The sequence below is a fragment of the Bradysia coprophila genome, unplaced genomic scaffold, assembly GCF_014529535.1.
Source record: "Bradysia coprophila strain Holo2 unplaced genomic scaffold, BU_Bcop_v1 contig_232, whole genome shotgun sequence".
NCBI lineage: Eukaryota > Metazoa > Arthropoda > Insecta > Diptera > Sciaridae > Bradysia > Bradysia coprophila.
This window is the reverse complement of record NW_023503493.1, coordinates 12337635-12365539: the sequence shown is the minus strand read 5'-3', so window position 1 is coordinate 12365539 and position 27905 is coordinate 12337635. Positions and strand designations below refer to the sequence as shown.

The 27905-nt window shown below is 36.0% G+C and overlaps 3 protein-coding genes and 1 non-coding gene across 8 annotated transcripts; 3 read left to right on the top strand and 1 right to left on the bottom strand.

Annotated features, from left to right (window-relative positions):
• Nucleotides 1-430: 430 nt before the first annotated feature.
• On the top strand, nucleotides 431-15907 carry LOC119076670 (hrp65 protein-like). 2 transcript variants are annotated; one of them, XR_005087679.1, is made up of 12 exons: nucleotides 445-899; nucleotides 1889-2828; nucleotides 2892-3082; nucleotides 3282-3482; nucleotides 12852-12915; nucleotides 13119-13174; nucleotides 13413-13503; nucleotides 13710-13783; nucleotides 14499-14564; nucleotides 15095-15165; nucleotides 15524-15578; nucleotides 15792-15907. XR_005087679.1 is itself a non-coding variant. In XM_037183564.1 (5 exons), exons 1-5 carry the CDS (start codon nucleotides 540-542, stop codon nucleotides 8233-8235), a joined length of 1833 nt encoding a protein of 610 aa, XP_037039459.1. In that variant the 5' UTR covers nucleotides 431-539; the 3' UTR covers nucleotides 8236-8461. The 2 variants fall into 2 exon arrangements, 1 of the variants encoding a protein (XP_037039459.1); XM_037183564.1 differs by lacking the exons at nucleotides 12852-12915; nucleotides 13119-13174; nucleotides 13413-13503; ... (3 more) ...; nucleotides 15524-15578; nucleotides 15792-15907 and adding an exon at nucleotides 8095-8461 and having other exon boundaries at nucleotides 431-899.
• Nucleotides 14494-27905, top strand: LOC119076686 (odorant receptor 67d-like). Of its 3 annotated transcripts, XM_037183588.1 has the most exons (6): nucleotides 26203-26625; nucleotides 26681-27198; nucleotides 27252-27351; nucleotides 27418-27507; nucleotides 27573-27728; nucleotides 27808-27905. In XM_037183588.1, the coding sequence occupies exons 1-6, from the start codon at nucleotides 26269-26271 to the stop codon at nucleotides 27856-27858; spliced, it is 1272 nt and encodes a 423-aa protein (XP_037039483.1). In that variant the 5' UTR covers nucleotides 26203-26268; the 3' UTR covers nucleotides 27859-27905. The 3 variants fall into 3 exon arrangements, 2 of the variants coding, with proteins under 2 accessions (XP_037039483.1, XP_037039484.1); XM_037183589.1 differs by lacking the exon at nucleotides 27808-27905 and having other exon boundaries at nucleotides 27434-27507; nucleotides 27573-27625; XR_005087680.1 differs by lacking the exons at nucleotides 26203-26625; nucleotides 26681-27198; nucleotides 27252-27351; nucleotides 27418-27507; nucleotides 27808-27905 and adding exons at nucleotides 14494-14504; nucleotides 26150-26155 and having other exon boundaries at nucleotides 27573-27706.
• LOC119077227 lies at nucleotides 15375-15447 on the top strand. The gene has a single exon (XR_005087766.1). It is a non-coding gene; the product is annotated as a small nucleolar RNA U18 (small nucleolar RNA).
• Nucleotides 18484-20963, bottom strand: LOC119076711 (probable pseudouridine-5'-phosphatase). Of its 2 annotated transcripts, none has more exons than XM_037183628.1 (4): nucleotides 20815-20963; nucleotides 19698-19916; nucleotides 18994-19226; nucleotides 18484-18920 (listed from the first exon to the last, which is right to left on the bottom strand). In XM_037183628.1, the coding sequence occupies exons 1-4, from the start codon at nucleotides 20930-20932 to the stop codon at nucleotides 18738-18740; spliced, it is 753 nt and encodes a 250-aa protein (XP_037039523.1). In that variant the 5' UTR covers nucleotides 20933-20963; the 3' UTR covers nucleotides 18484-18737. The 2 variants fall into 2 exon arrangements, with proteins under 2 accessions (XP_037039523.1, XP_037039522.1); XM_037183627.1 differs by lacking the exon at nucleotides 19698-19916 and adding an exon at nucleotides 19420-19638 and having other exon boundaries at nucleotides 20815-20962.

The window sequence follows — 27905 nt, the reverse complement described above, 5'->3', positions numbered from 1 at the left end:
TGCACTGTGTGTAGGTTGTCTTTGAATTGTTTACAATACAAAGTGTTTTTGTTTGCTGGTGATATTCAGCTGGTGCTCATTCTGCATATGAGAAACTTTTAGCTGATCTCTGATTTTAACTGATCTCGATGGGTGATTTGTCAAAATTTCTACTCTGTATAACAGATATAAATGTCAATAATTTCCTCTAAATTTTAAGCTCACTTTTTCCCTAAAACAACGTAGTAATTTCGACATATCACCTATCGAGATAAGTCAAATTAACTGGTATACGATTGAATGAATACATAAATTGACTCAAATCATAAAAGAAATTCAAATAAGTGAACTTTTTATATCTCGGCTCACAACTCAATCCACTCTATTTTCCATATTCAGGCGCCATCTGTCAAAATAAATGAAAACTATTTTAGCACTGCCATAGATGCCATTGTAATTTTCTGTCCATTTCCGTCGGACGCCATTTACAGTGAAGACGTAAAAAGTGCTTGTTCAGCGTTTATTTTAATTAATTTAGTGAAGAAAAAAAAAACAGAAAAATGGAAACAAAAGCAGAAAGTGCAACGCTGCCACCACCGCAGCCACAAAGAATCACCGCAAACAATATGAAACAGCAGCAAGGCAACAAAAATGCTGGTGGACCCAATGGTGTCGCCAGCCAAGGAAAACCTTTGGTTAAGGCCGAACCAGCCACGCCAATGGATCAGTCGTTCAGTCAAAATGAAGATCGTAAGCCCTTCAACCAGAATCATGGAAATAACCAAGGGGGAAATCGTCAAAACTTTGGTGGACGAGGACGTGGAATGGGCAATCGTAACTTTGGCGGAGGACGTGGTGGCCCCGGTGGCGGAAATAATCGCAATTTCCAGCAGAATCGCAATCAGAACCAAAATCAAGATGTAAGTCAATTTTTTCATAAGGTTTTTTTACGCAGGCGATGGATTTTTCCGAAAAATTTCATTTTTTTTCAAAATGGCTACCTGTACCAGCGTGCCAAAAAAAACCTCTTATTGCGTCGCGTTACTATGAAACATACAGAAACATCGGTAGTCATTTTAAAATTTGATTTTTGTACGGCAATTTTAACGTCAATCGAAATTTATTCATCTACCGGCGAATAGTTGGTCTCACAAAACGTGGAGATTCTGTTCGCTCTTCTTCTTTATCTAATTAATTTTCCGTGTCATTTTTATTGTAATCCAATCAATAGAGCTGCTGATTAGTCGTAATTATTACTAGAGGAATGACTTAGAAATTGTAGCACTGAGGACGTAATAATTGATTACCATGAGATTGACTGACTTCTATTAGTACTTAGTGAATGAAGATTCGCAAAAAAATTAAATTAGACCCTCCGGTGAGTTCAGTTCTGTGCTGAAAGCAACTGTCACTGTCAGATGTTCCACGTACGCAAATTTTCCTTTTTACAAAACACGTGCCGGCACACGTTGCCCTTAAAACTCTGCCCATTGCAATGGCGAAAAAATCATCTTTTCCCATGAAATGATCGATCGGCAATGATGTTTCTGGCTGGTTATTTTCTAAGGCTCGGAACAGGTGAAATTCATTTCATGCAAAATTAAGTCAAATGCCCTTTACTGCTTTGGCACCAATATGCTAAAAGCGGAAAGCTAGTGCTGTGGATTACAAAAGAAATTGAATTCGATTTACTGCCTTTACGCCACGTGAGGCGATTGAATTAATTTAGCATGACCTGAGTTGACCCTCCACACGTTAAAAATATCAAGTCTTCAGAGGAGCGAATGTTTCCATGAAATATTCTACGGAACGGTTACTATCCCTAGACCGAAATGTCACTTTTTTTTAGTCATTATAAAACATCGCATCGCTGGATATAATCCAACCCTTTCGTTTGATTCATTTCCAGGCGGACGGTGGTCAAGGCGACAACAATCAGAGTAGTCGCGGTAACAACCAGGGTGACAACCGTGGCGATCGTATGCATCACAAGGGACAAAATCGCGGAATGCGCAATGGCGGCGGTGAAGATTTCATGATCAATCAGAAATTGAGCCATATGCAAGGTCCGACACACGACATTCCATCGATCGAACATCAAGAAGTGAAATTTTCCGGACGTAATCGGCTGTACATCGGCAATTTGACCAGTGATATCACCGAAGAGGAACTGAAAGATCTCTTTACGCCGTACGGTGAAACGAGCGAAGCGTTTTTGAATGCGGAAAAATTCTTTGCATTCATCAAAGTGGATTTCCGTGCCAATGCTGAAAAGGCTAAACGTGAACTGGATGGTTTCGTGCGCAAAAGTCGTGCGCTTCGTGTTCGATTCGCACCAAATGCGACAACCATTCGGGTTAAGAATCTGACACCGTTCGTCACGAACGAACTATTGCACAAATCGTTTGAAATATTTGGACAAGTCGAACGAGCCGTGATTGTAGTCGATGATCGAGGAAAGCCAACCGGTGAAGGTATCGTTGAATTCACTCGTAAATCGGGTGCCATGGCCGCTATCCGCTATTGCACAGATAAATGTTTCTTCTTGACGTCATCGCTGCGTCCGTGTGTGTGTGAGCTATTTGAACACAGTGACGATACTGACGGCTATCCGGAAAAGACCATCACCAAGAAAAATCAAGATTTCATGAGCGCTCGTTCTTGTGGACCACGATTCGCCGAACAGGGTTCGTTTGAACACGAATATGGTACAAGATGGAAGCAGTTGCATGATTTGTACAAACAGAAACACGACGCCCTCAAGAATGAAATGAAAATGGAGGAAGAGAAACTGGAAGCTCAAATGGAATACGCACGCTACGAACACGAGACCGAAATGCTAAGAAATCGTAAGTGAAGTCAACGCTAGACGTCTTGCCAATCTGTTTTGCTAATCTAACGTTTTCATACAGAACTACGCCAGAGAGAACAGGACCGAGACCAGCGCAAAACAAACTGGGAAATGAAAGAGAAATTCGCCGATGAGCAACGAATGAAAAACGAGGAACAAATGCGTCGTGCCCAAGAGGAAATGTCAATGAGAATGTCGAAACAAGAGGAGGAATTGAGACGACGACAACAGGAAAACACATTGTTCATGCAGGTACGGTACAAGCCATTAGTCAATTTGTTGCCTTGGAACTTTTGTGTGTGATTTTATGATGAAAAACATTGGTCCGTGTTTATGATATCCTTTGATTATTACACCCAACCACAACTGAACACAGTCAGCAACAACTTCAATCGATGTCAATTTCTTATCGTTTCGATTTATTGACCGAATTTCCGTTTCATTCCACCAGGCTCAACAGTTAAATTCGTTGCTGGACGCTCAAGAGAATCAACAAGGCTCGGGTAATATCGGAAATCTCGGTAACATGGGCAACAATATCGGTAACAATCTTGGCGGCGGTGGCGGTGGTGGAAACAACAATATGAGGAAAAACTTCGACGGTCCACGACAGAATCAAAACTTCCAAGGCGGAATGGGCGGCGGCAATATGGTAAGTGATTCGAAATTCTTTTGTACCTCTTTCTGAGTCTTCTGACCCGTTTTTAATATGCCGCAGGGCATTCCGTTATTTTAACATTCATTCCGTTCGGAATGGTTTTCTTTTTTGAAAATTCCAAGCGAAAAACAAAATATTTGAAAAATGTTTGCAATTCATTGCCGTTATTCGTGCTCAGTATGTCGGATTGGACTTGGTCTATTTTCTGCATTGTTTTCTCGAAATGATTGACTTTTTAAGCCATTTATAGTGCGCTCCGTCTAGATGACTAAGATTGTGTGTATCGACGTGCAAGTATTAAAGACAAATGGAGGGGAGAGGGAATTATCGATCTTATTACGCAATCGTTGATGTCAACATTGTAAATGTCTGGCCCAGTCTGACCATATATGGCAACCCGGCAAATTGTGGGTGCGTTTTCGGTCAACTCGGCTTTTGGTGCCTTTAAAAAAACATATTTTTGAGCTCTTTGTACTTACGCCGTTCGGCAGCCAGTCCGGCTGTGGCAAACGCTAATGTGAAACTCTTAATCAACTTAATTCATCAGTCAATTAAGTTAATCCAATTAATCGAAATGTACAAAGCCTCACTGGCAATTCCAGTCGGTTTATTATTCAAGAGTGTAGGGGGAATTAAATCCATTAAGGACGAACATTATCTCATTCCTGCACGGCGTATTCTCTTCGTTGATGTTTGGGTACTCAATTAGAAAGTGCTTTTCCCTACCTGTAATTTGTTCGGTTGGAAATAACCACCAAATAGCATGTCAAAACTTATCGGAAATGAATATAACTGTGTACACAGCCTGTCATCGGTTGGTGTACTGTGAACGAGAATACAGAAGCGACCGCAGTGTTAATGTCTTCAGCTCTTCTTTTGCTTTTGTTATTCATTTCTGCAACAACAAAAGAACGTTGACTGAAGGTTTAAGTTCCGTTGAACGTACGATGTAGTTCGTAAGTTGAAGAAATAGATTTTTGTTGTGGTACTTTTCATTGAGTGCAAGCAAATGATATATTACGACCTTTGGACAATCGATTTAGGCAAAAACATTGACCGAAGCATCTGTACTGTATCGCGAGAGCGGCTAACTTTAAAATTTACTCGTTTATACTAACTGAACAAAAGTTTTCCAAAAATTTCATGATTGTAACTGGTTGCCAAAAAAGCCAAAATTCACTTTATGAAAAGCTCTGAAAGTCTGAACGAAATATTGGTTTTCCATATTTGAATCCTCACGGTTTATAGCCTATTCCATTCCATTTACCTGGTGCGATAAGAAAAACAAATTTGTTCTACGACCAACATTTTTGAGGTTCTAGAGGACTCTTATAGGGGGGAAGTCGTAGAGCAAACTGGTTTTTCGTATCGAACAATGTAAATGGAATAAGTTTCCCACCGTGAGTGGAACACAAAATGCCGTGGGGCATTGGTCTAATGGGAGTTTATGAAAATTTGAGAAAATCTGAAACTGATTTTAGCATACAATAGGTAGGCGTTCCTATTGGTGATTAGTTGAATCTAAATCCAGAGCGATCTTCTTTTGAAAGAAATTGATTTTCGAATCTTTTTCCACTTAAACTACTGGTATCACCACTCCATACATCTTATACACAATACATCTCTTGAATACCGCTAAGAAAACTTTTCTATCAAATTTAAGAAATGTGGAACGGAAAGGGGTGTACCGTTTACGTTATGACAATAACGGAAATGTATACCAACAGCTGGCAAAGCATTCGTTGCATATAGTTGCACTGTATCATTCGTTACAGTCTGCAACAGTCTGTATATTCTAGTAAAACCAACAGTCAAAAATGTTGTTTGAAATTTAACCGGTAAATGTAGCGTTTACCGGTAAATTTCAAACAAATTTGCTTAAAATTTACCGTTAAACGCTACATTTACCGGTAAATTTGAAACAGATGTTTTACCAATTGAATTTCGCTATAATGTTCCACTCAGATCACGGAACGACCAATCTAATGAACATTGTTCTAATAGAAAATGTTTCTGACTCGTTGTCTCTAATTTCTCAAACACAACAGAATCGAAAAAACAACATCATGAAATCACATCAACATTACAATCCATTCGGTTAAATAAATGTCAATTTTGCGTGCATCTGATAACATTGAAAATTCTAAAAACATCAACCATCCTTCGACCAATTGTATTACCATATGGCTGGAGGGTGGTGAACGAAAGTTTGACTATAAAAACAAACTTTTCTGCAAACAATATGTCCTATACAATCCTACAAAATAACAAGACCAAATCGAACAAATTATAAAAAGTTATAATAGGGAATGGGGGCGCACTACAGTATATAGTTGAAACTGCTTGTTAGCAACAAATAACTGTGAACTTGAACGAAACTATTATTATCTGAATCAATAAACTAACTCACATTGTCAACCGAATACTGAGTACATTTTACGATAAAACAGACGCAAACATTTGGAATATATTTCGAGAAAAAAAATCCTTCGATTGTGGACGGAGGTGGAATTCATTTTACTTTATAAACACACATATTTGAATGCACCTCCCCACTTCGTATTTAATTAGTTTAAATTTTAAAAAAACATTAAATTTCATAAGATGAGCATTACAGACTATTTGAACTGATGATAATTATAATATTTTTTATGTTCTCTCTTCCAATATATTACTCTTCTTTCTATCAAACGAGACTGAATCGTTATTTAAATCGATGATAACATACACTCACTGAATATGAACTTTTCTGATGAATTTATATGATTTACAACCAATTTGAAACAAATCACAACTCATATCATTATGGAATAGACGACAAATTTATGACTTATGGAAAATACTCTCTCTCAATCTCACTTGTCCATATTATCACTGATTTTATTACTTTGAAATTGAGCGCTGGAATATTTCTATGCTAAAAACGAAATCTTTTATTTTAATTGAATATCGTTGTGGGTCTGACTATGCAGCAGTAAACACACCAATTCGGAAGCGAATCAAATGGTCAAAACAAACTAGAAAACTGATTGTTAAATTGCAAAACCAATAGAATTTCAATTCGTAAAATTTAAAGACCCAGAACCCATTGGCTTTGTGGTCCCTCATCGGATCGTCGTTGTTAGATTTTGCAGGATGAATAACATTTGTTTTTGAGCGCTAGAAGGGTTCTGGTGAATATCACAACGCGTCGTAAAAAATCTGAATTAAAGTGAAGGCATTGGAGATGAATGACAATGAAAAATAAAATTTTCGTTGGAGAGTCTGTCATGCCTGAAAAGTTCAATTTTCGGATTGGTATGGCTCGCCAGTCCTTCCAAAAATATTTTTCAATTCCATTAAGGAATTAGCCAGTTAACTGGGGTGACTAATAAAATGAGTCAAGCTTCAAACCACCATACCATCATACATACATAGGCTTCGAAAATGAGTAAAAAAAACCTCGCATTGACATCATTTCACGCTAAATTTTTTGATGATGGAAGTGGAAAGGTAATGAGTAATGGGAGTTTAGAGTATTCATGGAAAAATGGATAATTTTGATGGAGTGGTTGGTTGTGAATAGATGGCCAGCATATACCGCCTTATTATGCTCTAAGTAATAATGGAAAAAAAATTGTCGGAGTATTTTACGAGGGTAACAAAAGCATCTCCCTTTTAGAAATACTCTACTGCATAACGTCTGCATAAACTTTGATTTTGTAGCAACAAAGTATAAAAAACCAAAAATGAAAGTCCCTCGTTGCCACAACTGGTCGTAACTCATAACGACAGAGAGATCCTTCGTCTATTGGTACCGAAAATTTGACCATAACTTTCTTAAAGTCATCAGATGATTTTCCTGACTTGACTTAAAACTGTCATTTTAGCCGAAACAAGCCGTTTCGAATATATATTGGACAATACACTTTCTATAATTGTGCGTTTGCTGTCAGACCTTAAGACACCACATACGATATTAATGCTCAAAAACTAAACTGAAAATATCAGAAACTATCTCCGATAAATTTGCTATCGAAAAATATGTTTTGTAAAGTCAACCAGCAACGATTTTGGTATATTTTATGCGGCCAAATATATCGGTCTCCCATATACCAACAATCTGTTGCGCATATTAGTCAAACATCTCGGAACTATTTTATATGAAACTATCTCGAAACGAATTTTCAGGCTTGTCTATAATACATTAATGAATGAAGCAACTATATTCTCGGAATAGGTTGCAAATCGTCTAATGTTTATGCGTAAACGAAATCTTACTCAAATTATAAAGCGTAACAAATATTATAAGTTGAAGTTTAAATAATCGTGCAATGCTTAAAATTTACTTTTACCCACAATGGTGCTAAAGTGGTATTATGAGCAGAGTGAGTACGTTGATTCGTTGATTCGTTTTTCTTTAATATGAAAGGAGCTCAAACGAATTGATTTACTTACTCGTCGCAGTAATACCTGAAAAAAAGAAAACAAACACAAGAAACGATATTCTAACTCATTTCGTTAATTTTAACAAAACAAATTTTATTTTCCCCCTTTCTCTTAATAATTATCTTGTGGATAATCAAAAAAAAATTATCTAAACTATCCACTTGATACGAAACAATAGGATCAATTCAACGATTTCGGACAGAATAATAGAAATCAAGGCGGAATGGGCGGTGGAAATCGTGGCGGCGGCGGCCAACGTGGGCCATGGAATAATCAACAAAATGATGGAAATTTCCAAAACAAACGTAGACGGTTTTAGATAACCGATGATATTTAAACACCGGATTTTATATCCAAACACAAACACCGAAACTTTTTGAGATAATGTTTTCACACCGTGGAGAAACTGATCTTTTTTTTTAACTAAGGAAAGAAAAATAGAGAGAGGAGATGTGAAAACCAAAAAAAAAATTATTGAGAAAAATCGTTCACAATGAGACGCGGACTTTTTTTTTGTTCGTAAACAAAATTTTTATTTATATTTATAAAAAGAGAAACTAAATGGATTTTCATGTCAAATGGTATAGTATCAAAAATATTTAGTATTAAGACTTTCTATATAGAGAATTAATTAACTTCATTTTACGGATAAAATAACTTAAGGATTCCATTTGATTGGAAAGTTTTTTTTTTTTACTAAAATTTAGTATAAAAAAATTGAACAACCAACTTGATTGATTATTATATCTCAACATCATTTTTCTACATATTTTTTGTTGCTTTAACGATTTTGTTCTTTTCCTTATTTTTTTTTTAATTTTCCATTACTTCACTGAATGTCATTAGATTTAACTTAAGCTAAACCTGGATTAAGTGTACAAGATTGAAACCAACATTTCTAATTAAACTTTAAACACATAAGACAATTATCTTCTATTAATATTATCGTTATCATCATTGATGTGAAGCTATAGTCGTCTGTTTGAAAGTGTAATATCACTATGTCTAACATACCCTTACAGGAAATAATTTCCAAAATCATACTGGCATCTAGCACATACAACCGATTTGTCTAGAACGAAATTGTTTCGATTATTTCTTTTAATGCGTTCCATTGATTCGCTGGTGGAAATAGAGTGGGATAACGTGATCATTGCTTAACGATTGTTTTACAAACAAAACACGAGGGGGAAAACCACTTCCCAAAAGGGTGGCAAATCAATTTCAAATTCCTTTCAATTCCTAAATTACCTCAACTACCGGAGCAACTCGTCTAGTTGCCGGATTCGTTTTATTTCCTTTCAATTTCTTTCAATTCCTTTCAATTCCTGTCGATTCCTTTCAATTCTCCGGCAATTCCGAGCAGGGTTTGTGTTCTATTATCCGATCGGTCCTGGTGAAGAAAACATAATTTTTCGCATTGATTTAATCATTCGCAATTAGCGAAACGAAAAGGGGTCTGATTGAAATAACTGATTTAAGTACAGAATTACGAATTTACGGACATATTCAAGGGGGAAGAGGGTGTTCGGATTTCATACTTATTTCTTGGCCTTCGTCATTTTCTAATGAAAAACATGAGATTTCATAGAATGTCTTCTAAGTTTGAAAAATTATGGAGATTCTTCTTGAAAGAGATTCCGTGTTCATAAACGGATTGATTCTATATTGCAGTAATTGTTTGGTTGGTTGATAGACTATGACTATGCAGTGTAAACCACAAACTTACGACAATACAACAGGGATTTATTTTTAGTCAATTAATAAGATCACACAAATGACTGAATGATGTCGATTTAAATTTGCAATGGAACATCGATCTGCTGAACCCCCTTTCAAACTCGTCGATTTTTTTAAATGTTTTTGTAACGACAAAACAAAATTATTAGAACATCAAATACTAAATAAGTTTCGTTATGCTGAAGCTGCTTGAACATCCGCATAAGGTTTACATGACTATTTACAACAGATTGACTTTATTTCTTCTTTGACTTCACTGCAATCAGGGGCGGAATTACGGCTGCATTTCTCTATTCTCTACTCTACCTGGTAGAGAAATATTGTACACATTCTGTGCACAGAAAATGTACAAAATGTGTATGTAACGAACACATAATTTACAGTACACATTTAGTACACATATTGAGCATATTTTGTGCACAGAATGTGCACAATATTTCTCTACCAGGTAGAGTAGAGAATAGGGAAATGCAGCCGTAATTCCTCTCCAGGGCTCATTATTGGGAATTTTAATTTTGAAAATTCGGAAAAAAAGTCACAAATTGTTTCCGAATTTTATTAGAATCAATCATTCGAAGTTTTTCCGAAATTTCGGAGATTTTTCGGAAAAATTCCGAATTTTCATAGAATTTTCGGAAACTTTTTTTTTGGATTCTTCGGAATTTTTCCAAATTTTCCGAACTAAAATTTCCAATAATAAACCTTGCCACATATTGGGTTTCCATAATCGATTGAGTGAGACCTTCGGAAAGCTTGTCCGCTGGTAACTTGTGTTCACTTCTGGATGTTGAACACGATTCGATATTTACTGATTGTTGGGCGGATAATATTTATGAACGAAGATGTTTTTATTGGTAAAATGCAACAAGCGATGGGATTTTACAACAGCGCTATTGATTAGCAAATGAAAGTTGTCATATAATTTGAAGGGATTGAACTATCATAAAAGGATCATCAACATACCAATGGATTTCATGTTTTATCGATTTGTCTCTTACATTTTTGCTTCAGTTGGTTTTGTTTAGGCCAAAGGCAAAACGAAAACCTTAATGTTTAATAAGCAGTTTATAACACATCATTCGATACAAAAGACTTCTTGTTGATAATGTAGTCGGTGTACAAATTTCAGCATTACAAAGACATCATCAGAACCTTTTCCAAACGAATCGCAACTAGCTACACTAAATACTAGATTGATTTTATGTGTTAAAGCTTTTTGTTCCAAACGTTTTAACCCGTTCATTGAAGTCGTTATCAGCGCAATTGTCATGAAATTAAAAGTCAATTCCTCCAGGTGCAAGAAATATTTTACATTTTTGTCGGCCTTAATATTCTACAGATGATGTCTTAGGTCAACCGGCGAACTGTTTGAAGAATTTTCACCTTATTTCACAATCACATTGATTTCATTCACGAATTTGCTTCGCACATAATCACTTCGCTTCGTCGATCGCATACTTATTTTGCGACAAAATGATCTCGGAATATAGGAGCTACGAATGGGAATATTGTATGTGACAATTTACGATCATTGTCACCGGCTGGGGTTGTGTTGTAGGCGATCAGTGTTTTAAATAATTTCCGCTGAACGAGGTTTTAGCCAGAATAAGAAACGATGCTTCTTCGACCGAACTTCTGATTTACAGGACGTAAAATACTAAAGTGCAAACTCAAAAACTTGTCGAAATTTGTGAAAAGGAGACAGGAATCATCGGAACACACAAACTATAACAAAGAAATTATTTTGATTGTATGAAACTCAACATTTTTGGTCACTTCACTACTATTATACTGGCAAAATGTATAAAAAACTTAGACTACCCACTGAACCTAAAACTGTCTCAACGTTTCCTGTTAAACAAGACAATGATCTTCAATGCAATTTCTGATTGTTATAAATAAAACAACGAGAGGTAAGACAATCTCGAAATTAATCAATTCTTTTAAAAACTATTTCAGGTCCTTTGTATAATAATAACTTGCGACGAAAGCAAAAGATTTGATTTTAAATGTTGTTGTTGTTGTTGAGGGTGGCTCCAATAAATTCGTTGTGTTGATGACTGAATTTATGAGTTAGAAATGTCGGTCAATTTTTCTACATGGTACAAGTCAAGTCGGGTTACAATTATTTATAAAAAAAACTGAAATCTCCAACCTCACTAATTATAATTCAAAATTTTTCTTATAAAAACCAAAATAATCTAAATCGTTTAAATCATCCGACAAATTCTATTACTACACTGATTCTGTAATGGACAGCTACTATGAATATGAGATGGTATGATGACGCGAGTTAATTGTTCAATTAATATACGACGACGAGCATAAAATTCTAAAATCAAATGCATTGGGTGATGAAATGAAAATTATATTTTACAAGAACTGTCCAAACAATGGTATTGAGTACCATTAGGCCATGGTATAGTCCAATTCTCACAATTTACTAGATAAGCGTTACAACCAATACAGCTGATGAGTTCAGAATTGTGTTGCGCAATCTAAGTTTCATCACTCGTAATGATTTGCTGTTTGCTTTCTCTTGGTTCAAGGGATGCTGTGATAAAATGACTCTTATGATCAGAACGTATACCAGATGAACGATGAATATTTTACAGTTTTTGATGACTTGAACATTTTTGCAAAGTAACAATATTTGACTTGGGTAACATGAACGTATCGGGCATATTGTTTATTCACAAACACAAACTGTAAATGTGTTTACTTTATCGCTGATTAAATTAGAAAGTCCATCAATTCACAATTTATGATACGTCGTATTCGTTCTCCGTGGATCTTGTGAAATAATTCAAATTGAGGTGTCTAGTTAACAGCATTGGGTTTGAACTGGAATGATATTTATAACTTGTATGGGGTTTACTGTGATGGGTTTGCTGTAGCTGAAGACATGACAGTGATTTTAAAGAAACAGCAAATTACAAAAAAAAAAAACAATGAATAGAAGGGACTTGATCGTTTAACATCCGATTAGCGTTGGGGCAATGTTTAAATTGATCTTGAATAAGGTGCTAAGACACATGACCCGATTGTATAAATCACTAAAACTCTCTGTGCTCATGAGCCGGCAATACGATGACAACGATAGAAAATGATTTTTTTTAATTAATTAATTTTCTGTTTAAAAAATTTCTTCTAAATTCCTAATTCCATCGATCTAATATCGTTCTGTTTTTCCAGGTTACAAGTCGGCTTGAATGAAAAAAAAAGTTTCTTTGCTGCGATGACATCGAATCAATATAAGGTATGCATACCGTTCTTGGTAAATGTGATTTGATAATTAGTAATTTCAATGATTATAACACACGGATCTAATTTCATAACGTTTCTGTTGTTGAGAATTTATTTAATTTTTATGAGAAAATTCGAACAAAAAACTTATTTGTTTTGAAATCCCTTCCGCTATGACAGATTGTAATAACAAAAATATTTTCTGTCTGCTTCCAGTGATCGAAGAAGATGAAGTCAATGGCATTTTACTGGGCAAGATATGAATCAGAATGGTGAGTAAAATTCATTTGACATTTTGTTCCTTCATTCCATACGTTTTTTTAATGATGATCACCACTTCTACCAACCTTCTGAATTTGATCCGAAAATTCTATTTTTGAATTTCGAATCGTTCACTGGATGAATTCGTACGAGGCATTTGTCTGATAAAATTTTATTTGAAATAAAAACGAAAATCTGAATTCGATTTGATTAAGGCAGAAACCTAAAGAAAATTAATTTTTTTTACAGATTTAAGGAGTGAGATCTCTATGGTTCGATCGGGGATATAAAAGCGCCAAGCACACCACAAGACCATCCATATTCCACTCTACTCTTTGAGGTGAGCTTTCATTGACAGTTTTCCGTCTTTTCATTTTCGTTATTGTTTTTTATGATGATAAAAATTACCGATTGATCAAAGTAATGAGAATAACCATAAGGCTGCAAATTGATTTTTGTTTCTGAAAAAATAATTAAATTTCACTCTCAATTCGATCTGACAATTTGGTGTCTCTTTACTGATCTCCTTTCTAATACTATTTTTAGTGCATCTAATTGGCCATCCGCAAAAACGAGACATACTACGATGATCCTACGAATGAGCAGAAAATAATTCAAAAGTAAGTTTTGTCTATGAATCTTTGTTGTCAACTGAAAAATTATTTTGCTGCACAAATTTTAAGTTCAATTGATTTCTCACTTTAACACGCTCTCTATTTCGGGCAATCTTAAACTTGATACAGTCAGAAGGTGTGAAATTTCAGCATGAATTTGATTCAATTGTTCTTCAGCAGATCCACACATTCAATCAAAACTGTTTATACTTGATTATACAGTTCAAGCTGCTACACGCACGCGCGTGGTAATGGTAAAACTGTATAAAGACGTTTAAACACTTCAGATTGTTTGTGTGGATCAGCTGAAAAAGAGCTGAAGTAAATTCATGCCGAAATAATTTCACTTAATCTAACTGTAAGAGTTTGCGCGAAGGGCAACAAAGGACTTTTCAACAAATTTTCTTCGTTCAGCACCCGAAGATCTTTCTTGAGCCAGTGCGGCCCTGGTGTACAATGTACACGTCCATACATTGTAGCAAGGACGTGTAGAATATTTTTATCTTAAAATTAACGTAGATGTTAATTGTCCCACTGTCCGGAAGACTTGACGTTGCCTAGCGCATGCCAATTTTAATGATGAAACAAATTACCGTTTGACCAAAGTTATGATAGTAACAAATGGCTGTAATTTTTACATCTGAAAATATTTCAGTCAAGACAACGATTTTTCCGTGTTCAAGCCAATTTTTTAATTAGAAAATGTTCTCTTTGTCCTCAGGTTTCTGTTTAACATGACAAGACGATTCCATAAGAAAAACAAACTCCAAGCGGAAGTGCAATTCGGGTAAATATCCTTCAAATTGATTTTTTTTTTTGAATAAGCGGAGAAAGTGAAATCTTTGAACCAAAAAATTTTTTTAGCCAAAATCTTCGTTGATGAGATTTTTAGACTCGAGATCAGTTGACCGTTCGGTCCTTCATTTATGTTATTTGAAAGTTTGTGAAATTTCGAAGAGACCTCTGAAAGCTATGAAAATGAAATGATGCATACTTACTACTACTTGAGTTACGGAAGGGCAGCACATTTTGAAAATCCCATCAACGAAAATTTTGAACAAGAAAAAAAGTTTTTTCTTTCCTAGATTTTCAGTAAAGTCTTAATGACTTCAATGACCGATTTTTCACGGTTTAATGATGATCACCACTTCTACCAACCTTCTGAATCTGATCCGAAAATTCTATTTTTGAATTTCGAATCTTTCACTGGATGAATTCGTACGAGGCATTTGTCTGATAAAATATCTGCCAATTTCATCCCGAAATTTCTGTTTGAGAAGATCATACAATTGATCAAAAACTTTATCTCATTTCCAGATTGAATGAACAATACGCGCTGCAACGCAACCGTTTTTCGGATAGAGTTGCTCTGTGATCCATTCGGATATGTAAGTAGATTATCATTTCAATTTTATGGAACGAGTTGGCTGACTGATGAGTGAGTGCATCGACAATCAATATGTAACTGTGAACCGCTGGTAGTTTGTAGAATATTCAGTGAACCGTAATTAGTACGAATTTTGTGTTCAACGAAATGGAAGATGTCGATACACTCATTCAGTAGCCCCATCATAAAACAATTTTTAAACTGAAGCTCTTAATGATGAAACCAATTGGTCCGTGTTTATGATTTTTCGATGATTAACTATATTCAACCACTACTGAATCGCTTTGATATATTCCAATTCAAAACATCGCGTGTCGTGCCATTGAAACTAATCGGAATACCTTTCTTCTCCTTTTCAGATTTCATCTCAACATGACAGAAGGTTGTAACGGCTGAATTTTGACATTGATAGAGGTATGTTACCTTCGGCAATCATATTTTCTTTCCTGTTGAGATTCGTGTTTGTTTAATGATGATTCCAATTTCAATTTTATGTCTTCTTTTCCCGACATAAGACTCTTGATGATACATTTAATCTGACAATTTTTGTGTATAAAGCAACACTTTTAGTGTTGTTCCAATCCATCGATTATTATGACTGTGATTGTAAATCGAATCGTTTTTCAGGAATTCGGATGCTCAACAGCCTTGGATTTTTTACTGCTGGACTGGACTGTGTACAACGGTGGAAACAAGTTGATCAGGTTTGAGTATTTATCACAGTAGCACAATCTACCGTTTCCCTTTGATATGAGCATAGTTTCTCCTAAAAAAAAATTGCGAGGCGTCCACGCCAACAAAAAATATTCCCTCCAACTCTCACAATGTTTTCATCTTCGTTTTTTGTTTACGAAATAATCTGACGGAATACTTTGCCTACTGAATGACTGGCGAGTGTCATTTTCCCCTAACGTTTTTAATTTCCACCCTTTTCATCTCTCCCATCCCTACTCCGGCTGTGATAAATATTTGGTTTTGCTATAATTTTCCTAATGTAAATTTTTGCTTTCAAGGAACAATAAAAACATTTCAAAAAAAAAGAAAACCGTTGTCCGTGTCCTTTTTTATGTAGCAGCGCAAAGTCGTTATCATCGATTTTATAAGAAGAACATTTAGGTAAGTTACGACCTGCACCGAATTATTATGAATCAAGTTAAGCGTTTTAAAAAGGGAGTCTGTGATATTAGGTCGTCCCCACACATATAAGAGCTTCGAAAGTGATACAAGTTAGTATTTAGTAAGGCTCGGAAAAGTTCAAATTGGTATAACTCAATCGCTTCAACAGATCGAATTTAATATGATTTGTAGTCCGAGCTTTGCGTTGAACATATCGGTAATGCATGGCCAGTAAGCAAGTGCACTTCAGATTTAACTTGATAAAACTTTGAATGCGTTTACTGCCTTGTAACATCGATGATAAGATCATCGGAAATCTAGTCCCGTTGACTGCAAATCATACTAGAATCGTCCACATAACGTTAACTTTGCATAGCCGTATCAGGTAACATTTGCAGGAAGTCGATGGAAATTATTTAAATATTTATCGTCTCTGCTTCGTCAGTCTAATTAGTTCAGAAGATCAGCTAATCATTAAACTTCAATAGATAGTAATCGTCCTCAGGTTCCCCTGAATAAAATATTTTTTGAACGAGCACAGACTACTCTAGCCAACCGACAAATCCGAGATCCGACAGATATACAAATCTCAATGACCATGTAAAACATACAAAATCCCTAGCTTCTAGCTGTGGAGGAAAAGTTAGTCCTAGAGAAATCTCATCGTCTTCACTTAGTGTTTGTATTACATTGATTGATGGTTGTACCGATTGTCGACGAAATTGAATCGTTTGAGAAACTGAATTGATTGATTGTTGTATAGCTTAAGTTCGACAAAATAAAACTCAAACAAACACCGATAATTCACTGATCAAACAGCAATTAATCAATTTGTCTTACAATCGTCAATGTGTACGTTAGACACGGACTTCTATTTCGGTACAAAGTAGGTATGTACGAGTTCGAAGGAGGGTCGTGAAAGTAAGTTAAGCGAACTTCTGTGAGGATTTCTTCGAAGATGCTTACCTAAAACCATTAATTTCGTACAACGCACTAAAATGCTAACCGAATTTCGTATCAGCCATTCCACACGAGATTTAATCTAGAAACCAAAATCACAAATAAATTTAAAATCTTGTTGAGGCGAAGAAATTGACCTATTTTTCTCGATGTCGCTATCTTCCTCGATTGTGGAGTGGTTTGAACAGTTACTTCCTGTTTCCATCCAGTGGTGCATCGAGTATAACACGCGTAAACAATGAAACGACGCAGCAGTTTCTGTCGGAGGTAGGACTTTGCAAGAAACCGTCGAAGGGCCGCTTCGATTCTTTTCGCTGAACTTTCGGAATCTAAGTTTGTTTAGCCTTTCATTTGCATTGCCCAAAGCTTAATGAACAAGGGAAATAGAGAATCCTTACCTTCTAGCCGTGGGCGTGGCGAAGAAGTTACTTAGTGGAGACATTTTACTATCTGATCAGAAGTTTATGGAAATAATGCGCAGCAATGAAGAACACTCTACGGTTGTAGAGGAATCCTAGAGAAATTTCATCGTCTTTGCTTTGTATTACAATCGTGCATGTGTACGCTCGGCAAGAGCTCATATTTTTGGCAATTGAATATGTACGTGCATATAGGATGTGTTTTTGGAATCGTTCTAACTATTATTCGCGAAGGTAACTTGAGAGAACTTCTGTCAGGAACTCTTTCAAGATGTAACATCCGGCCCCTTCGTTGGCGAAAATTGCAATTGTTTTCTATCAAGTTGTTTAACTGAAACTACAACGCACTGAATTACCAAGCAAAATTCTGATTACTGCGTCGAGCAGGCCTCTTAAGTGAATTCGATTCTAGTGCTTGGTATTTCAGTGTGCTGTTTGGCGCCACTTCTCGAACTCCCGCCAATTTGTTGTTTCGGGAATTCGTTTTCTGTAATTAGATTCGATTTATGAAATCGTTGTTTTGAGAATACATCGGATGGACTCGATGTCAATTAAGAAAATCTTTCAGAGTGAAGTTTCTTCTCTCAATATGCCAACAAAAAATGTCCTGAGTTGCACTGAACAAGAACAATCACAAATTCCTCGGTCTATCAACTGTCTAGGTTAAAACTGATTTACACGTCTCTTGATAGTGGACTTGTCAACAGCTTGAAACGAGGCTTGAAAGAATAGACTGCAGAAAAAACTCAAGTTCACATCACACACTGCGTATCGCCCATACAACCCAAAGAATTGAAACTCAAGCATTTTCCATTTTACAAAAAATAATTTTTTTCTTTTCAATTTCTTTGTGTTTCGTCATGTGATCATCAAACAAATTTGTAAACTATGCGTAGCGTACGCTAAAATTATAAATTAATTTCTACACAAAAAAATACTGCACACACATCGATCATGCTAAACCAGCTAGAAACTGTGTCAACCAGAAAATGTAAAGTTCCTGTTTTCCTTGCATAGCTAACACAAATGCAACGTAGCCCATTTCGATGGTCAATATGTCCATGTCGTCTGTTCGGCTTTACACAGTCGGAAATGGTGGCAGACCAAATAGTTCGGGTTGAAAATCTTCCAACGAGTCAATAACAATGGTGGCCTCTTGTCGAAATTCTTCAGCGACCGCTTTATCAGGTACCATCACAGATTGCATGCCGGCCAAAGTAGCTGCTCGGACGCCATTTGGAGCATCCTCGAACACCAGGCACTGTTGGAAAGAGACAAAATTTCGGTTGAGCATATTGTGGGGATGAAAAAGATTATTTTTGTGTCGTCCTTACGTTCGCCGGGTTCGGTTTGTCGGGGAATCGTTGAGCAGCAACAATGAATATGTCTGGAGCCGGTTTTCCAATTTTAACATCTGGATCCGTACTGCCCATGACTTTGTGGTGAAATAGATCGAAAATGGCCGCATGGTTTTCCATTTTTATTTCGGCGATTTCTTTACTGGATGATGTACCCAATGCGATCGGCACATTGTTTGCGTGTAAATGTTTCAGTAATCGTTCGGCACCTGAAACACAAACGAAATGGTTTTCCGTTAATACTTTAATTAAAGCAAATGCACAGACAAAGAATCTATTGCAGCTGTAAAACTATCGTCGCATGCTTGAAAAACGGTAAAAGTAACGGAATTTTTTTTTCATTGTTTGTTTCAACAATTTCGGTTCCAAATTTTATGGTTCTGTTTCGCCATAGACGCTAACCTCTAAGCCATGTGACGTTCCGTAACCGCTTTCGTCCCAATTCGGAAAATTTCTGTCGAAACTGATCAACGGTAATCGGTAACTTTAATTCATTCACGGCAATTTTGGCCGTCATTTGTTCGGTTGTGCCCAGAATTCGCAGTCTCGTATCCCAATCGTAATTTTTGTCGTACATTTTCGCAATATCTCGCACAAGACCTTCGTAGATATGTTCGGTATCTGGAAATTGGCGGGGAAAAGAAACGAAAAATTAGTGAAATTCGTCGGGATTTTTGTACCTGGTAAAAATTCGGCCGTTCCCATAACTTCAGTGGTCAAAAGTTTTGCTTGTTCGGCAAATTCTTCCCACGTTATCGGTAATTCGTACGTTTTAACCATTAGTTTGGCCGCCTCATGAGCATGTGACCCCATTAACGTTTGTTTTACATCCCATGTGTACACTTTGCCAAACGGGTCGAGTATTTTCTGATACACTTTTGTGTACAACGTTTCCGTGTCTTTTTTTGCAAAATTTGAAAAATGATTTTAGTTTTTCGTTAATTTGTTTGCTGCCCATAATTGTAAAGCGACAAAAGCAAAGCAAAGTAAAAGCAAAGGAATTTAGCATTCTACTGAAATTGCAACAAAGAATTCTAACAAAAGAAGAGAAAAACAAAAGAAGAGAAACTGTAAAATCACAGCACTGCTTCTGGAAGCAGAGCTGTGGTAAAATTTAACGTTTTCATTGTCTTATCGGGTCGAAATGAATGTTTTATACCTAGGGCCCAATTATTGGGCTTACTTTAGTGAATTTTAATTCTGAAAATTCCGGAAAAACTCCGAAAAAGTTCTGAAAAATTCCGAAAATATGAAAAGTGCTATTCGTAACACGGACTAAAATTCTTTTTTAACGTATTCGATGCCAGACCTCGCCATCGGCTCTATCTGGAAACTTCTCACACGCTAAAAACGACTTTTAGTCCAAGGTACGAAATGTGCTATTTCCATTATCCAAAATTACTAGCGAATTTCGGCTGTAAAAGGGCATGTGTGAACCGTGTGATAAGCATATGATGTGAATTAAATGAAAAATTGTAAATCGTAGAAGCAACAATTCTCCGATAACGCAAAGTAAAACTCATTCCGGCATTTCGTAACGGTGAAATCGTTTGATACAAATATATAAAACAAAACAAAAAATCGAATACGATCCACGACCTTTACACATGTAACTCTTTCGATAAGACATAAAAAAAAAAAATTAGACCGAAAATATTCAACAGTCGGGAATAAGCAGAATTAAATTAAAAATCATTCCCAAAAAAGCACTGAATCGCAAAGCAAAAATAGTTTGATTTTAAGCAAAGCACAAAAACCAAACGGTAAGCCAACCAAAAAATATAATTCAATACGAACCTAATAGTAGACCGTCCATATCAAAGATACAATGAGACACTTTATTAATAGACATTTTAGCTTTCGTTTTCGATACAAACTGTGAACTTGAACGACTGGCACTGAATAACCGATTCATATTTCGTATGGAATATTTATATGCCCTTGGCTCTCCCGAAATGTTACAATCCCCTCCACCAAAATGTGTATATACCAGAAAGTTTGGTTTCGTTTATTGCACACGATTGCCTCCTGCAAATACATAAATAAATAATTCCAGCTGAAAGAGCATATTCTTTGCAAAAATTTGTACACCGAGAACAGTGTGTGATAGTGATATTATATCATCTCCAAATGCATACACCAACACACATACACAAATGCGAAACACCAGATCTATTTTATTATGTACTACTTCCCTCTCGCTGTGTATATATAATTTGGTTATCACGCACCGGCAAAACTCGAATTCCGATTTGATTATGTTCAATGCAAATTCAATATTTTGATAAGCCAATCGATAAGCAACAATTGCATCGAATATGGGACAATGACGTTCGGACGTAATTAAATAATTTTAGTCTTCAGATAATCTTGACACATAAAACGAATTAAGAATTATATTTTGTTCGCTTCAGCGCAGACGTTTTCCCTGTTACGCGGCATTGTAATTCATGTCGTAGTACAAGAATATAAAGTTTGGTTGACCGAAGGAAATTTTCCATAGGCGAAAGATATGATTCACCGGTAAGATAATGGCTATGACCTAATTCCTAACGGTAATTGATCGATCCATATTTTTAATGTAGCGGACAATGTCGTTTTAAGTCATTTTGGTTGAGATTTATTGAAAAATCGTGCCTTTGCATGGATTTTTTGAAGGTAGCTTTAGCATAACATGTCGAATGCCGACATAGGTGAATTGAGTCATCTGATATGATATTTTCCTACCACAGCATATTTTGAAGGAATTAAATTCTTAAAAATTTCCTAATTTCTCCATCACTTCTGGTCCTTTTCTCTGAAAAGGCGATATTTCAAACTCCCTAAGTTGCTTTTACGACCTTTTCAGTTGTTTTTTATACCATTTGGGATAGCATTGATGTTGACCAGAAAACAGAATTCGGGAATTTTAGGGAATTTGAGTCCCTTAAAAAGGCGATTCCCCCTTCCTTCAGCGAAGGAAACAATAATTCGATTTCCATTTTTCACTTGTCTGTTATTTTAAGTCAACTCGACTTGGTATAAGTCGATGTAGAAGAGTTTCAAGGATTCAAGAAAATAAATCCAACAGAAATCGGGTCGTTGTGTGGACTAACGAAATGTTTCAAGGTCACACTAGGTCAATTCTAAGGCCACACTAGAAATTTTGCGTTCATGGAGTCCACAATTATGCGGTACTCTATTTTTCTTATCCTGATTAATCCACTGATTAATCGGTGATTCACGAAAGAGAAAAGAGTGTTCGATGCGGTCATGGCTGTGTGATTTCTTATTTAAGTCAGAAGAGTTGCAAGTTGCAGATTCTGCAGCCCGACGAATTATGAGACAAAAAACTGCGACCTAAAAATGTAAAAAAAAGTTCTATAAGGATTCGTGACTTCTGCCTATTGCAGGTCTCTCAATAAATAATTAATTTAGCGCTGTCATCCATCCAGCCATTAAGTAAAATTTTATCAAATTTTTTATCTGTTCGAGGGAGACAGATAACGTTCCACTGTTGTATTTCGAATGATATTCATTCTATTACACGGTAATTTGGTCGCAACACACCACAGTCCTAAAGTTGTAAAGACCGGTGAACCAAAAGATTGTTTGATGCCGCGACTTATATTAAGTGAGATCGAATTCTTTTATTCGAAACATTGTCGACATTAGGCGAACATTAATGGGGTCAATCAACCTCACAATCTATTTCAGGTTGATTTATCGAAATAGATGGGTGAGTCAGTCTAAAATTAAAGAAAACTCAACGATTTTTAACTGACAAAATAAGAAATTTTGATGCTAGAGCGATGGTGTTGTATTTTTTCTTAGAAAATGCATGAACCCTTGCATTACTTAATACTTTTTTTAATTCTCAAAACTGGTCACCACATCGATATCGAACTAAGGCTTTCTTAACAATAATATATGTTTTCGCCGAACTGTCGTCAGACTCATGCATTAATTGAATAAATTAATTAATTGAACGAGCCAACCAACCCATCTTTCATGCACCGACTATGTATGAGGGAAAGGGTTATAAAAAGAAATGCATCGGCACAAATTTTGCATCATTCTTGATATTCTGAATTCTGATATTACAATCAATTTACACAAAAGAAACCAAACATATCGGTCATTTCTTCAATTGCAAATAGTTGGTAGGTACATAACATGAACCATTTGAAATAGCAAAAATTTTCCATTTCCGATATGCACGTGACGATCTCGTGTGCATCGAAACCGAAATCTGTTGTACGCATTTTATGGAAAAATACAAGAAAACAAACTATGTTGTCGATGAGTGTTCGATATAATAGTTTTTCAAGTGCATTACTGCATGCAAAATGGTAATTTGTATATAATTGTATAAATACGTAATGCGGTAGCTTAACCCCCCAGTGTTTATTAATTTCGTGTTGAACGAATTGATGTATATTGATTCGATATCGAATGATCCATTTAATGGTAACCGGCAATGGGTCATTCAAATTATTTTGAAGTAATTTTTCGAAGGATAATATCCAAAAATGTCAGTAGATTTCAATAAGAGAAATTTATTTTGACCAATACATAACCATGAGTCAAAATTCAATTTACAAAACTTTCCACTGCAACTATTCTTTTCACCCTCTACACACACTACAGTCATACCCCAGAAGAATGGAAAAATACCAAAAAGAGATCAGAATTTTCAAGATTCTTGTAAGAAATCAATTTGCTGTTCTAACCGTTTGCTGATCCATTTAACTTCCAGAATAATAAGAATCTTAGCAGATAATACTGTAATAGTTATTTATGTAGCAAGGTAGGCATGAAGGTATTTTTTCGCACTAGAAAAACCCGAGGCGGAACCAAGGTTGATAATACTTCGTGTGCGAAAAAATGCCGACATACCGCGGCCGATACAACAGTGAAATAATAGTATATTACTTCCGAGGTTCCAAGTTGTGTATTTGATAAATGAGTTGTTACAGCACTACCCGAAGGGGAGGGCTGTATTCTCCACTTGTCAAATAACAACTTGGAATCTCGTTAGTACAATGCTTTACGTGATTAGGCAATGTAAATGAAAATGAAACATGCCGTAACACGTAAATACCTTAAAAACGACATTAAATGGATGCATGGAAAGATGATGATTATGTCCCGGAATTGCGAAAATTGTGTTTTTAGAGATAGACAACATCGTAATACACTGAGTTGGTACGCAAAGTGAACATTAATTTATATATCAACCACCGCTAATAGTAGAATATACATCTCTGTCTAAAATGCCTTCAACCTTCGGCTCGGTACATAATCCAAATCGTCAAAATAAGCATTTTAGACAGAGGTACACACGCCACTTTATCTGCAGAGAACAGATATTTCGAGATAAACACATTTACCCTAGAAGGATAACATCGAGATTATCGTTCTAGTATAGGCAGATAAAATGTATTTTTAAAAACTACCTTATAATTGATGCATGAGTGCGATGGGAGCTGCATCCTGACTGAATGATTTTTACTAAATTTTTTTCGATAACAAATTCCAAATTTAATAAAATTGATATTTTGTTATCGGATTGGCTATCCAGTCATGTATCTTATAATCGAAGTCTCGACGTCGACATACCAATACAATGACATGGTCAAAATAAAGATGTTAGAAATTTTGAAGAATTTTTAGGAATTAAATTCTTAGAAATTTTTAAAATTCTTTCACAAATTTAGGAATATGGTTGTCACAGAAGGGATGTGGAGATGTAGACATTAATTGAGTTGCAGATTTTCTTCGATTTTTCGATCATTTCGAACATAAACAGTCGAGCGGTTGCTGCATGCATCTTCAGTTTTTATTTCTTAAGATCGTCGACCACCAACACAGTAATTTTACGACTTACAATAAATAATTCCAGGGATGTGTTATCATTATGAGTCAACGCAATTAGCGTTAGTAACGGATGTGATCGCTACAAATAAAATGCCTGTTTTCCCAATGCTCCCTGGAAAGACATGAGACATTTCATTTCGAAAAATTGATGATTGAGTTTTCACTTGGGCTTGGTTTAAGCCCCCAGTATACCATCTACCTTGTAGTCAGTCTAAAACAGGTAGATAATATACAGCAACTGCATTGTGGGAAAATATACTAGCATCATCAAAACAATGGTCTGAGCTTTCATTAATAAGTAAGTTGTAGAACATTACACGCAAAACACATGTACACACTGAAATGCGTACAAGGTCAGGTCATGCCTTACAGCATAGCACTGTCCAGTGCGTTGCTTACGGGAAAATCGTAGAAATCATTTGATTCTATAATGCAAATAGCAAAGGATTTAAACTATAGCTGATTATGCCAATTATTATCCAAGTGGGCATAAGAATCAGGAGGGAGATTGTTACAATGTAAAATGTAAATATTTTTCAACTTGAAAAACGTTTTTCCATTGATATAGATTTGAGTTTGAAATTATTTAATGGAACGGGAAAATTCACTAGAATTGTGGGTTACGTGAATAAGTATAGCTTATTTTTGGTGTGGTGGGATGGGTGAAAAATTCAGGCGATGTCAGAGGGCTCAGGGTTGTCGAAACAGTTTTTTTAGTGATAACTTCAGTAAGAGTAGTCACAAGCTTCGCTTAGAATTCTAACATTACCTCTTCTAGCTATTTTCAAGAATCCACAAGAAATTCAGAAGCTCAGATAGCTTCTGAAACTAAGAATTTTAAGAAGTTGCGAAGCTTCCAAATTTTATATATTCTATCTGAGTAAAAGCAAGCTATTTTCGTATCAATCGAATTTAATTTTGCTTTTTTAAATTGAAGTTTTCACTTTTCTGTAGCTTGATGATTGTAACAATCACCCTGACCTTTTGGATCTCACTATTCGGATAATCAGCAACATTTTAATCATGTCCCCTTTGCATGATAAAAAAAGTAGCTCTTCTCAGTTACACTCATACATTACTTAGTACCACACGTATAGATCCGAAAGTTTTGCTTTGTACAAGCTCATTAAGTAAACGCATTAGATAATGTAAATGTAATGAGCATTACCAGATGGCATACAGCCGCACTTCCTTCTGAATATTGAATGAGATTCGTGCACTTTTACTTTGAGCTAATTTATTTATGAAACGCATGAACATTGAAATGCACCAGAAAATAGTTTCTCACGCCGCTGTTCCTAATCACTCGATTATTCGACTGGACAATCCGACTTTGGAAGTCATCCTGACTAGACGTTCTGTTATTTCATTGACCGTTTGTTTTATATTAAAATGAATGAGGAAAATATTGTGAACCAGCCTGGCATGTTGGTAGAGTCTACTGTTTCGAATAAAGAAACGAAAGTCAAAAGACCGTCCAATGAAATCAAGAGGAAATGCCGAAAAGAAAGACCTAACAATGATGCTAAGACTACAATAAAAGAAACGTTCAACTTTCTTGCCTTTTTCGGCAAAGTTTTAGGATGGGAATGTACGTACGAGTGGAAAACTAATCCCAGACATTGGTTGACGACGATTGATATAGTATTCATGTGGTATCACATGATTTATTCGCAAATCGAACACTTCATGACTGGTGAATATGGCAGAATTTTCGAAATATTTGCATGTTATGGCATTTCGGTGTCGGTAATTTACATTCAGTATTGAGTTGAGGCAGTCTAAAGCATAACAGTCATTTCAGTGTGTGCTAAAGTTTTGGTGGTATTTGAAGTATTTCAGGGAAATAACGGCCCTACACAACTTTAGTGCGAGAATAATTCGTCAGGCTAGCCGCCAGATGACAGAAAAATTGCAACATTTAGAACTGTTGAAGCAGAGAATCGCTCAATTCCTGGGATTCTCGGCAGCTGTATCCACGGCAGCATATTTGTTCAATCCTGTACAGTCGGTTATCAATCGAGATAAGGGCGAAATGGTGTCGCTGTTACCTTACGAAATTTCGTTTACTGATCAGTCGACACTATCTGGCTATTTAGTAGCTAATGCTTGCATGTCAATAATGGGTGTATATGCCGTATTCATCTCGTTGTTTGTGGTCCTACATTTCATTACGATCATCTTGAATTATTCGGTGCAGGTGGACATTATCGAAGTTGATGTTAAGCAACTTGACGAATTCTGGAGGGACCACAAGAAAACGACAGTCGAACGACATCTGTTTCTTAGGAACATTTGCCAAAAATGTCAGGATAAGGATAAGTATGACCTTTGATAGTTAGAAGATATATTCCATAAAACCGTTGCTTTAACAGCTACATGCGCGAAGTGAAGAGAATTTTTGATCGCTTAATTTTCTCATTTTTTTGCGGTGCCTATTTGTCACAAGTATTGTGTCTGTATGAAGTTCAGGTGGTAAGTTTTATCAGTATGTAATGATGCACCAGAAAACGTATTGAGGCATGATCATTTGCTTGGCAGAAAAATTGGATGTCAGGATATGGCATCGCTTATGGCTTATTTACCGAAATGTTACTGTATTGCTATTTTGGGACTAAGGCCGTGTCGATCGTACGTATATAAATTACCAGGTCGATGAGTGTTATAACTCTCAATTTGTTTCGACCATCATTTAGAACGAACGACTTTGTTACGTACTAACGCAATCCAATTGGTACACTTACGACATCTACTCGCAGAAGATATTTTTGCATTTATTAATCTCTTGCATGAATGCCAAAGAATTGTGGATTGGACCACTAGCACCGTTATCGTTCTTTACAGGAATCCAGGTACAAAGCCAAAATCTGAATTTGATTTTCGTTCGTTGCGATTAATGTGCAGCGACGGTAATGTTTCTTTAACTCGCAGATTGTTAAAAACATTTACACGTACTATGCGTTTTTGGCGGAAGCTGCTTAGTCTATGCGGAACAGACATTGTTTGGAGTAAAGTTTAATATTCTGTCA

Bases quoted from the DNA above. Each gene is read 5' to 3' on its own strand.
- LOC119076670 (XM_037183564.1), top strand. From the start codon at position 540: ATGGAAACAAAAGCAGAAAGTGCAACGCTGCCACCACCGCAGCCACAA. The intron at 2,829-2,891 runs GTAAGTGAAGTC...GTTTTCATACAG, and splicing joins GACCGAAATGCTAAGAAATC to AACTACGCCAGAGAGAACAG. The intron at 3,083-3,281 runs GTACGGTACAAG...TCATTCCACCAG, and splicing joins AAAACACATTGTTCATGCAG to GCTCAACAGTTAAATTCGTT.
- LOC119076711 (XM_037183628.1), bottom strand. From the start codon at position 20,932: ATGAATCGGTTATTCAGTGCCAGTCGTTCAAGTTCACAGTTTGTATCG. The intron at 19,227-19,697 runs GTACAAAAATCC...TTTGTGTTTCAG, and splicing joins AACGGCCGAATTTTTACCAG to GTGCCGAACGATTACTGAAA. The intron at 18,921-18,993 runs GTAAGGACGACA...TCTTTCCAACAG, and splicing joins ACAAACCGAACCCGGCGAAC to TGCCTGGTGTTCGAGGATGC.
- LOC119076686 (XM_037183588.1), top strand. From the start codon at position 26,269: ATGAATGAGGAAAATATTGTGAACCAGCCTGGCATGTTGGTAGAGTCT. The intron at 27,352-27,417 runs GTAAGTTTTATC...TTTGCTTGGCAG, and splicing joins GTCTGTATGAAGTTCAGGTG to AAAAATTGGATGTCAGGATA. The intron at 27,508-27,572 runs GTACGTATATAA...ACCATCATTTAG, and splicing joins GGACTAAGGCCGTGTCGATC to AACGAACGACTTTGTTACGT.